At 44.6% G+C, this 12,252-nt stretch overlaps 1 protein-coding gene across 1 annotated transcript in view; it reads left to right on the forward strand.

Annotated features, from left to right (window-relative positions):
* Positions 1-2,850: 2,850 nt before the first annotated feature.
* Positions 2,851-12,252, forward strand: part of NPLOC4 (NPL4 homolog, ubiquitin recognition factor) — a 50,162-nt gene continuing 40,760 nt past the window's right edge. Inside the window, exons 1-2 of the mRNA XM_019981243.2 lie at positions 2,851-3,006; positions 6,731-6,811. Coding sequence (XP_019836802.1) covers positions 2,992-3,006; positions 6,731-6,811 — 96 coding nt within the window. The 5' untranslated portion in view covers positions 2,851-2,991. The remainder of the gene's footprint in view (positions 3,007-6,730; positions 6,812-12,252) is intronic.

Consider the following 12,252-nt stretch of genomic DNA (forward strand, 5'->3'; position numbering starts at 1 on the left):
ATACAACGCAGGCGTCCATTGATGAAGAATGGACAAACAGAATGTGCTCCATACATGCCATGGAATATGTGTGCATATGTGTTTAGTTGCTTCAGTCATGTCTGACTCTTTGTGACCTTATGAACTATAGCTCACCAGGCTCCTCTGTCCATAGGATTCTCCAGCAAGAATACTGGAGTGGGTTGCCAAGCCCTCCTCCAGGAGATCTCCCCAACACAGTGATCAAACCAGTATCTCCTGCAGCTCCTGCACTGCAGGCAGAGTCTTTACCACTGAGCCACCAGGAAGCCTACCATACTCAGCCATAAAATAGAAAGAAGCTCTAACACAGGCTACAATATGGATGAACCTTGAAAGCATGATGCTCAGTGAAAGAGGTCAGACACAAAAGCCCACATATTATGTGATTCCACTTGTAGAATAGGTAAAGCCATAGGGACAGAAGGTAGGTTAGTGGTTGCCAGTGGTTGGGGAAGGGGGAAACGGCAGCCACGGCTGAATGAGTGTGAGGTTTCCTTCAGGGGTTGATGAAAGCTTTAGGACTAGATAGAGAAGGTGATTGTTCAACATCGGGAATGCACTAAAGGACAGTGAGTTTTCCCCTTTAGAATGGTTAACTGTATGTTCTGTGAATGTCATCTCAATTTAAAAAAAGAAAAGAGGGACTTCCCTGGAGGTCAAGAGGCTAAGACTCTGTGCTCCCAATGCAGGGGGCCCAGGTCCGATCTCTGGTCAGGGAACTAGATTTCACATGTCACAAGTAAAGAGTTTACATGCTGCAACTAAAGATCCTGGCATGCCAGGATCTAATATCCCTGGTACTGCAACTAAGACTCAGTACAGCCAAATAAATAAATAAATATTTTAAAAATTTTAAAAAAAAGAAAAGAAAAGAACAAGAGGACTGAGAAGCTGAAGGAAGAGAGGGAATGAGCCCCATAGATTTTCTTGGGGCAAGGCCCCTGTGAGGATGACTTTAGGAAGGTCACCCGGGAGTGTCTCAGGATCCAGACCTGCAATGGAAGCAGCACGGCACAGGCGGAGGGAGAAGGTGAGCAATCAGACAATCCCAATAAAGGCCTCAGGGATCCTCGCAGCTGGGATGGCCTGCAGAATTGTACCAGACTGAGACATGGGGGTGGGCCTTGCTAACCATTGCTGTTATTGGGCATGAGCTGCCTGGGGGAAGGGACTGTGATCTGGAGTAAGCTAAGTCCCAAAAGGGGAGCTCAGCCAGCGCTGCCAGCAGCTTTGGTCCTGAGTGGGGGTCTGGGCAGTGCCCTCGGCACACGCCAGGCTGACGTGCAGGAAGAGCGTTTCGGGCACATGTAGTACCTTAGGTGGGAACAAGCCTGGGAAGTCTGAATAAGGATGGCTGTCTTCAAATTTTTCTCTGAGTGAGATGAGGAGATGACAGGTGTTGAGTAAGGTGCATCCAATTTGACAAAAGGACCACTCAGGCTGCTGTGCTACGGGCAGAAGGTCAGGGATAGGACGGGAGCTGGAGGTCAGGCCCAGTGTAGCCAGACTGTGGCTCGTCTCTTCCTCAAAGAGGACACGTCCGGCCTCATCAGTTGCTGCATCAGGCTTCAGAGCAGGATCTCAGGAAGATGGCTGTCACCTCTCTGGCTCCATCTCAGCCCTGTTCTGATATTGGGTAGCCTTTGGATGAAAGTGTAGTTACTCCCACTTTTACGGGCTGAACTGTGTCCCCCTCCAAATTTCTATGTTGAAGTCCAAACCCAGGGCCTTAGAATGAGACTTTGAAGGTAAGGCCTTTAAAGAGGTAGTTAACTTAAAATCAGGCCATTAAGGCGGGCCGTCCTCTAATGTCCTTATAAGAAAAGGAAACTGGGACACAGAGAGACACCAGGGATGCACTTGCACAGAGGGAAGACACAGGACGAAGACGGCCATCTGCAAGCCAAGGAGAGCGGCCGCAGAAGACACCAAGCCTGATCTCCGACTTCCGGCCTCCAGAACTGTGAGAAAATAAGTTTAAGCCACTCAGTCTGTGGTATTTTGTCATGGCAGCCCCAGAAATATAACTACTAATACAACTTTAAAACGTTAATGTAATACCTTCACAGTCACACAACGGAGATTAAAAGGCAAGCGGTGTAGAGGAGAACAGCATGTCTGTCAATGCTTGGACGTGACCACACCAGGAGACGTCACCACCAGGACGCAGTTTTGTCCTTCTGGGTGAGGGATACAGTCAGTATGAGAAGCATACTGTATGAGAAGCAAAAAGAGGCCGTCCTGTACAAGAAGAGCAGGACAGGGTGAGAAAGCAGGATGTGTGTCAGCAGGATAAAAACTACACACCTTCCCCCTTGATAGGAGCAACCCTATCAACTCTTCCGTCAACGTTTGTCCCGCGTCCAGCCCCCTCATGGCCACTGTGTTCTGCCCTCTGAACTAAATAAAGCCTCAGTCTCCCCAAGGGTCTCTCTGATTCTCCTCCTGCACTATTCTCCATTCAGTTTCTAGAAGAATCCTACAATGTTACACAGCGCATGCTTCCTCCACTCTCACCTCCCCAAAGACCTCCCGAACACACTTAGAATAGAATTTCCGTGTGACCAGCAAGGCGCCCAGTTCGAGCCCACCGATCTCTGTCGGTGGATGAGATGCGCTCCGATGCTTCCATCTGGACTGCGCAGCCTCTCTCCACCGCGTGGTCAGCAGGGGGCGCCCCTCCACGCAGAGCCCAGCGCGGGGCCGCCCTGCGCAGGCGCGGGCCGTTGGTGGGGCCGGAACCTGATTGCGGGGCCGGAACCTGGTTGCGCGGCCGCGCGGCCGGGGGAGCGCGTCGGGTGAGGCACAGGACGTCGCGGCGGTGGCGGCCGGGCGGCGAAGCTGGAGCGGCGGTGGCGGCGGCGGCGGGAGGCTGGGGCCGGGGCTGAGGCCGGGGTCGGGGCTGCGAGGCCCGTGGGGCGGCAGGCGGCGGCAGCCCGGGGCCCGAGCCCGGACACGGGAGCGGCCACCATGGCCGAGAGCATCGTGAGTGGGGCTGCCGGGCGGGAGGGCGCCGGGATGAGGCAGCATATTTGCCGGCGCGGCCTGCGGAGAGGCGCAGCGGCCCGCCCTCCTCCTCCTGGGCCGGCCAGCCGGCTGGGCTCCCGACCTCCTCTCAGCTCCTCCCGTCCCCGGCTGGAGTAGGAGGCCGGGCGGTCTATTCCTGGTCGCGGGGTCTCGCCGGGCGCGCCTAGAAGAGGGGCTCCGGGTTGCCGGGGGCTAAGACCCCTCCTCGCCTCCTGTCCGTCTTTCCTGCCTCCTGCCGTTGCCCCAGTGAGTGCCTTGTCACAGGTCACTAAAAGCGTTTTCTACAAATGGGGACCCCCCTCTCCGCTAGAGGAAGCTGCGAAGAAGGGAGACGGTGGACTGGCGGATGGCAAGGAGACCTTGACAGCTACCTGTCTGTAAAGGGATGTTAGATCTCATTTTGTACCCGAAGTTAGAGATTAACACACGTCCCCTTAAAGTTTTTGTGTTTTTTTTTTTGTTTGTTTTTTTGTTTTCTTTAAGTGAAAATCAGAAAAAAACTGGCCGTCTCTTAACTTGAGAAAAGTTCCTCTCAGAAGTCAGTGTAGCCGGAAAAAACCCAACAGACCAGCTGAACAGAAGAATTTTTTGGTTAACTTTAAGGACCACTTGGAATTTCCTGGGGGAAGCAAAAGCAGTGTGAGGTGGCAAGTCATGTTCAGAACTTGGCCTTGGGAGGGCCTCGAACAGTTTTGCCAGGTGTTGGGAATAGCACGCATTCTCTCTGGATGGTCAGGTCTGCAGGAACCTCCAGCTCTGGGACTTTGAGACTTTTCCTCTAGTGAGTCCTAGCTCTGCTCTCTATTCAGGGGCCCTGGCTCCTTCTCCCTGTGATGAGCAGAGGGAATAAATGGCCCAAAAGAAATGAGCAACTAACTCGTTTTAAAATAAGACTTACCACCAATTCTTGGTAACTCATCCTAGAAATAGGTTAAGAGCACTCAAATATGCTTCCAAACTTTCTCTTTACTGTAGTATTTTTAACTGAATTGAAATACCTGTGGATAAGTGAGTTGTTTCAGAGAAGGCCACTTTTGTGTCTGTGTATAAGGCAAAGCTCTAGTGGATAGCATGGATCTCTTGCTGAATTTCTCACATTGTGAGGAATTGAAACAGATCATTCTTCTGAGATTTATTTCAAAAGTTTATTTACTTATTTAGAAGAAGTCTTCTAAAATTTTTTGTGTAAAAACTTGATTTTTATCTTACTAATTCTTTGACTCCCCCAAGAAGTATTCTGGGCTCACTTTTCTCATAAATAGGGAGACCTAGGTTACCAAGAAGTTAATGTGTCTCTGTTGCCTGGTTTGTGTTTTCTTGTGTATTTTATAGCCTGTGTCAAAGGCCAGGCCATAACTTCCCTCAGTATAAGTTATGTTTGTCTTTCGGAGTTAAATACTGAGCTTAGCTTGGAAATCTTGACTTCTATGTCTTGTTGTAAACGAACAAGTAGAATAACTTCTTAAGCTTTGAAACTCTCCAGAAACGTGTAATCCTGACCTTTAACTCCTCAAGGAGTAGAGTGTCATGCTCTTGGTCCTAAGTGAACATTCAAAGCCACAGTCACTACATCCCTCAAAGAGAAGCAGGGCTCTTTACTGCTTAACCTGCCTCAGTATTGGAGACAGGTTGCAGAAACAAATAAGTGGGAGGTTACCTCATGTCCAGGCTGTGTATTAAAACATTTTTCTAGATCTTGAATCTAGAGTATACTAGAAATCAAAAGTCAAAAGACTTTTTGTTTGTGGTACACACAGATGAATGAGAAAGTTAAACAGATGTTATTGAGAAGCAAAAATAAAGAAAATACATTCTTAACAATTGGGATTTCGTAAGGACTATTCAAAACAAAATCTTAAAATTGAATACAACATGGGGGGGGAACCTTTTCAGTTAAGCAAAAGTTATTCGATCTCTGGGTCAGGAAGATCCCCTGGAGTAGGAAATGGCAACCCGCTCCGGTATTCTTGCCTGAAAAATTCCGTAAACAGAGGAGCCTGGTGGGTTACAGTTCATGGGGTTACAGAGTCCGACACAACTGAATACACACACACACACACACACACACACACACACACACACGTTACTAGAAAATGAGAAAGGACTTCACTGGTAGTCCAGTAGTTGAGACAGGACTCCTTGCTTCCCCTGCAGGGGTTAGGGGTTTGATGCCTGGTTGGGAAAGTTCTGCATGCTGAGAGGTATGACCGAAAAAACCAAAACAGAGAAAGACAGAGGCAAGCTATTTTTTAGGAAATGTAGGAATAATTTTAGGAAAATCTAAATTATTATTATTTAAAGAATATTTGTTTATTTGGCTGCACAGAATCTTAGTTGTGGCATGTGGGATCTAGTCCCCTGACCAGGGATCGAACGCCAGCACCCTACATTGGGACCCAGAGTCTTAGCCACTGAACCACCAGGGAAATCCCTACGTTATTCTTAATTTGTTTGATAAAATAGACCAGATCGAAAGCCGTTGTGGCATTTTGTCCTGTATCAATGAAAGCCTTTCAAAAACAGTTGCTTATGACATTTCTCATCTGTAGAGTGTTGTTTTGAATACAATATACAGTGCGGTGTTGCTGAGAGGAAGAACGTGAGTACTTTCTGGCACATTCTGTTCGTGGCTCCTCCCATCCCTCAGGTGGTTGGAACATCCTCTGTCTTGCATCTTGTCATGGCAGGGCATGCCTTTTCATGCTCCCCATTGAGGCAAGACCTCAGATGGTTGGCCTGGACACAGCAGCTCACCTTCACTGGGCTTCTATCAGGGTGAAAATCAAGTCTAGAAAGTGCTGCTCTGTCCAGCTGTCTTCCAGACCTGACAACCATTTCATGGCTAGCCATGAAAATCCATATATTTAAAACTCTGACAAATTTTACCATGGTATTAAACCTCTTATTTCTTTTCTTTTATTCTTTTTATTGAAAGTAAATAACAAATTAGATTTCCTGCAATCCTTTAATGTTTTTAGTTTTTTTTCTATTTTGGCCTCATGGCTTGGGGGGATCTTGGTTTCTAACCAAGGATCGAACCTGTGCCCTTGGCTTTCACTGCGGGTCCTAACCCTTGATAGTCTGCTAGGGAGTTCCACGTGGAATTCTGTGATGTTTTAAAAGTAATCTGTATGGATCTGGGAACAAAAATGTTTTTTTAAACAACTCAGTTGTTCATGATTCTTGTTTTTTTTCCTGCTGATAAAAAAATATATATTTGTATAAACCTGAAGAGAAAAATGTTGATCTTTCAGATATATTTTTTATAAATAATGGTTAAAAGTTGAGGTTGTAGGAATTCCCTGGTGGTCCAGAGGTTGGGACTTTGCACTTTCACTGCTTAGGGTGTGGGTTCAAGCCCTGGTTGGGGAACTAAAATTCCACAAGCCATGTGGCATGGCCAAATAAATTAAAAAAAAATTGAAGCTGTATTTTTCTGAGTGAAATGACACGAGTTGACTATTAGGGCAGCCCTCTTAGGATGTCCTCCCCTGTGCTGATGACTCTCAGACCTCTGCTTCATCTTCTAGAAACATTGGGTTACAATACGCAGGGGGAAAGGTGAAGTTTGACTCTTTAAGTTCCAGTGACTCATATGCCAAGAGACTGCAGATGTTAGTTTCAGTAATAGGTCAGGACCTTCCAAGTCTGCACAGTAACCACCTTGTTTCATTTACCATAGATAATACGTGTCCAGTCCCCAGATGGGGTGAAGCGGATCACGGCAACAAAGAGAGAAACGGCTGCAACATTTTTGAAAAAGGTACCTATGGCTGGGTATTGACCTTTCTTCATCCTCCACTGTTGTTCCCTTCCTAGTCTGTACCTTTTCTCTTTCCCTCATTTTCTTGATTCCTCCCCACTCCCAAGTTTAGTCTCTTGCATTGGTTTTCTCTGTCATGATTGGTGGGACTGATACAGGATCAGATGTGTCACAGCTGACCACTGCTTACCATTGCAGGACCAAGGGCCCAAAGGTCAGTGTAAAAGGATTTCATAGGAGGAGCATTTGTGAGTGAAAAATCAGAGAGTGAAGAACTTGAATCGTTTTTCAGCAAAGGGGAATTATTAACATGTATAGAATGATCCCACTTTCTTCTTAAAAAATTAAATTAAGCTCCATTTACAAATCTGTGATGTGAGAATGTGGTTTAAAGAGCATAAGCCAGACCTAAAACGGGTAGCTCTGGAAGAGGAGGCCAAAGGAAGGAGAGTGGCTTTTGCTTGATGCTTCATTCTAGAGGTCGACAAAGCATGGTTCATGGCTGGCCGCCTATTTTCATTGGAACTCAGCCGTACTCTTTGGCTTATGTACTGTCTGGCTGCTTTTGAGCTCCAGGGGCAGAGCTGAGTAGTTGTGACAGATTGTATGGCCTGAAAGCTGAAAATATTTACTGCCTGGCTCTTTACAGAGAAAATTTGCCAACCTCTATTTTATACATTCTTTATTATTTGAATTTGTTGTAGATAGGTATTAACTTTTATAATGATTTAAAAAGTCACTTTTCATAAGCAAAATAAAAAAAAGGTCACAGACTGTTAAAGCCAGAGGGAATTTTCAGTGTCAGGTAGTCTGATCTTTTTGTTTTCACAAAGATGGAAATTGAAGTCCAGGGAATAAGGAGATTTGCTGAGGATTACACTGTGATCTGTTAAGGAAGTCATAGCACTTACCTGAGAAGTTTGGTTTCTGAAAAGTAGTTTCTATTCTGGTTCCAACAGTGCTGCTTAAGTGACCGTATTTACAAGAATAAAAGAAAAAAACCCAGGTGCAGTAGACAGCAGAAAAGAGAATCTCTGTGTCTTCAAGGACTTTTTAATATCCTGCATGTGTGCTTACTTGCTCAGTCACGTCCACCTCTTTGTGACCCCATGAACTATAGCCTGCCATGGAATTTTCCAGGCAAGAATAATGGAGTGGGTTGCCTTTTCCTACTCCATTTTAATATTTTACTCTTTGCTTTTTTAGTAGTAGCTGACCATTGTCAGCTCACTCCTGGTGATGGTGCTAGGATACCCTAAAAGCTTGAGTTCTTGAGAGATCGTCTGAGCAAAGATGAAGCATTAAGTGGCTATTGCTTGGACAGTTGTGGGGATAAACGTGAGATTAAAAATACTGCGTACAGTTGTTCTTTACTTTTCTGAGTCTTTGTTATATGAAAATTTCTTATATCTGTAGTAACCATGTAGAGATATGGTTTTGTTTTTAACTTGAGGTTTTCGTGCTTGGCATCAAATATAGAGTTGTTGGACGGGTTAAATTCAAATGATTTAAAAGAAGCCTAAAAATACAGGATTATTCTGACTTTTATTTGCCTCAGAAGTATCCTGAAATCCTAGTGCTCCCTCTGGGTATTTACTTGTTGCCTTGCATAGGGAATATGGACACAATAGCTGTCACTGGATGTGGGTGGAGTCAGGGAGGTACAGTTTAGTGTTGACCTAATTTCTGAAGCCATTATCACCGCAGCAGTCATTGCTTAGGAGAAATTTGTTTGGGAATACTCAAAAACAAACATTTATTACGCTGAGATGTTTCCCCTCAAGTGAAAATCCTTTCCTCTGATTATGCAAATAATATGGATTAATTATAAAAGCCTTGAACAATACAGGAAGTATAAAGAAGCAATAATAATAACTCAAAATTTTACTAGCCGTGTAGCATGTCTTTATGTGTACACATGTGCAGGCATATGTGCACATACATCCCTGTGTATGCATGTAATGTACTTTCACCAAAATAGGAGCATACTCTACTACTGCTGTATTTCATATCTGAGGTTAAGGAGAAACATTTATGGATCACCAAAGAAAAAAATGGAGAAGGAATTGGCAAACCTACTCTGGTACTCTTGCCTGGAGAATCTCATGAGGAGCCTGGTGGTCTGTAGTGTGTAGGGTTGCGAAGAGTTGGATATGACTGAAGCAACTTAGTACAAAACACGAAACAAAAACTGGCATGCCTGCATTTTAATTTATATGTAAAGTGCTTTTTTAAGACTGATTTGGAAATAATGTATTTTAATCATGTATTATGCATTGGTAAAGAGGAAAATCCAACTGAAATTAATTGGATAATAGGCTCTCCCTGTGACCTCACATTCAGAGTCCAACCTTCCTGAACCATTTTTTGATTCACGTGACCATGTTATGTCTCACTGAAGGGGTCACTGTCTGCCCTGTCAGGAAGACCAGTGAGCCAGCCACCAACACCTGTGTTTCAGGCGCTGGTGCTAGGACGCTCTCCACCTTACCGACAAGGCTCAACAACCAAGATCCCTCTTTCGTCCTTGATTGATCATTGAATGGATTGTTTGATGGCGGTGTTGAGGGCTCATGGTTGTTTAGCTATCTGGGTGACAAGTTACATGAGTCCAGGCAGTGACCCATATGTCAGTCCTCCTGCCCTGCAGGCAGAAGATGCACCCATTCTAGAGAAATTCACATCTCACCTTGTGATCATTTGTAACCTGCTTTTTTCACTTTACAATAGGTTATGGACATGACTCTATGTCAACAAATGTAGATTTGTATCTTGTTTTTTTAACTGTGATAAGAATAACATAAAATCTGCCGTGCAAACCACATTTAAGTGTATAGTTTAGTAGCGTTAAGTACATTCATAGTGTTGTACATCACCACCACCCATCTCCAGAATTTCCTCATCTTCCCACACTGAAACTCTGTTCCCATTAAACACAAACTTCCTCTCCCCTCCTCCCCTTCAGCTCTGGTAACCACCCTACATTCTGTCTCTCCAGGTTTGTCATATAAGTGGACTCGTACTGATTTTTGATAATTAATAATTTGGTTGTGCATTTGTGCCCTGTAAGTGGGCTTTGAAATGGCCTTCCTTTCGCCTCACAGACTTGGCCTGAAAAGTATGTTAACCACTGAACTTTGTCGGCTCCAACTTCCCATCCCCACACTTGACATCCTTGATCCTGGTTTAATATGTGGCATTATGCTCTCTAAGGAAATTGGTTTTGTAAGTGTAATGAGACATCTTGCAATGAAAATCTCTCATAGAATCTTGAGTTACTGGATCCTTTCCTTCTCTGTGAATCATTAGACCATAAACCCCTCCAGGACAGGTTCTTCTGGCTGTCTTGCTTGGCATCGTCTTTCCTCATCTCCAGGATCCAAGGGTTTGCTTCTGCTGCTGTCACTTCCCTGAAAGGGCCCTTACTGAGTCACCCCAGATCCTACCTCTGTCCTTGTTTTTTGGCTGCACCTTGTGGCTTCTGGGATCTTAGTTCCCCAACGAGGGATCAAATGTGCACCCTCAGCCATGAAAACGCAGAATCCTAACTGCTGGGTTGTCAGGAAATTTCCCTCAGTCCTTTCTTAACCGACCTCTTAGCAGCAAGTGACTCTGTCCTTTCTCTTTATAATATTATACATGTTTTTTTACCTGTGAATTGAAGTACCTGCTAAGAGATGCTTGAAAAATGTGAACAGTCAAAAAGACTGATGATGAAGAAAATACCCAGGTCTGGGTTGGGGCGGTGCCAGCCTCCAGGAACTGTCGGTCAGCCTTCCCACCTCCTCACCCTGTCACTCCTCTCCTGACCTGATGGGAGCTGCTTCCCCACTTTTCTGTGTTTTACCACCTCTATGCCTTACTAAACCCTAAATTTTAGTTTTGGCTGTTTTTCAACTTAAATGAAATCATGCCATGTATTCTTTTTTGTTACTTTCCATTATAAACATTTGTATTCATCTTACATAGTACCATGTTTCTGGTTTTATTACAGTAGTCACACATCAAGATTATCTCAGGTGTGAAATGAAGTTTTTAAGCTTTTTTTCCTGGCTGCGCTGTATGGCATGTGGGATCTTAGTTCTTCTACTGGGGACTTGTGCCCTCTGCTTTGGAAGGCAGAGTCTTAACCACTGGACTGACAGCAGAGTCCCAGTTTTTAAGATTTTAACTGTGCTCTTGTAAGACTCTGCTAAGTTTTTTTTTTTTTTTTTTAATGCTTGATGCCTTGTGTTCGATTTCTGTATCTTTAGATAAAGAATTCAGAGTTCACAGAAGCAGTTATTTTCACAGGAGCACCGTATAGAACCTAGTATATATATTTCTGCATCTCCCAACAGTGGGATTTAGCATGTGTGAAGTAATGTTGCTGGCTGTTGTATTTGAAAATACTGCTGCTCTCTGTCCTGATAGAAAGCACAGATCTCAGTCATGTGGTCATAGGGATTTCCCTCTGCCCACAGGGCTGCCCACACGATACCCTGCACCACTTCAGAGATTGCCTTACATCCCAGGGGTGCTATCCTAACTCACACAAGAACGATGTTCCTGGTGCAAGACTTCTTTCTTATTCTTGGCAATAGCTTGCAGTGCTCTGCCTATAGAAAAACAGTATGGTTTTGCAGAACAGATAAAGTGCCACAATTTGTTAATTTCAGTTTATCGCTGTTTCAGAAAAAGGTCAAAGTCTTTAGTCTTGTCTGTTTCTTTGTCTTTGGCCACACTGCGCAGCATGCAGGATCTTAGGCCCTGACCAGGAATTGAACCCATGCCCTCTGCGTTGAGAGCATGGAATCTTAACCCCTGGACTGCCAAGAAAATACCTGCTCCTGTTCCTGACCAGCACTGTTGCTCTCTCAGGATTCTCATGGCGATTCTGTGATGATTTCCTGTTGTTTGATTTGGAGTCCTTATCTTTGTGTGTCCTCTGCTTCTGAGTTTCTGTCTGGTGTTCAGCCTGAAGAACATCCTCTGGCATTTATTGTGGTGGAGGCTGTCAGCAACAGGTGCCCTTGGATCTTGTCAACTTGAGAATGTTTTCATTTTGCCCTTGTATTTGAAGGGTATTGTCTCCAGATGGAGAATTCTGAATTGACAGATTTTTATTCCTGCCTCAGCACTTTAAAGATGTTGTTCCATTGTCTTCTGTTCTCCATTGATCTTTGGTTTTTAGCGGTGTGATGACAGTGTGCCCAGACATAGTTTTCTCTTTATTTATCCTATTTTGGTTTTGCTGAACTTCCTGGATTTGTTAACTCATATGTTTTTCATCAAATTTGAGGGTTTTGGCCATTATTTCTTCAAATATTTTTCAGTCCTAGCCTTATTCTCTTCTCCGGAGGATCATTTGCTATGGCTCCGGAGGTTCCCTAAGGCTCTGTTCATTCTTTCAAATCTCTATCTGTAGATTGTAATCTCTATTAACCCATCTTTAATTGACT

The sequence above is a fragment of the Bos indicus genome, chromosome 19 (genome assembly GCF_029378745.1).
Source record: "Bos indicus isolate NIAB-ARS_2022 breed Sahiwal x Tharparkar chromosome 19, NIAB-ARS_B.indTharparkar_mat_pri_1.0, whole genome shotgun sequence".
Lineage (NCBI taxonomy): Eukaryota > Metazoa > Chordata > Mammalia > Artiodactyla > Bovidae > Bos > Bos indicus.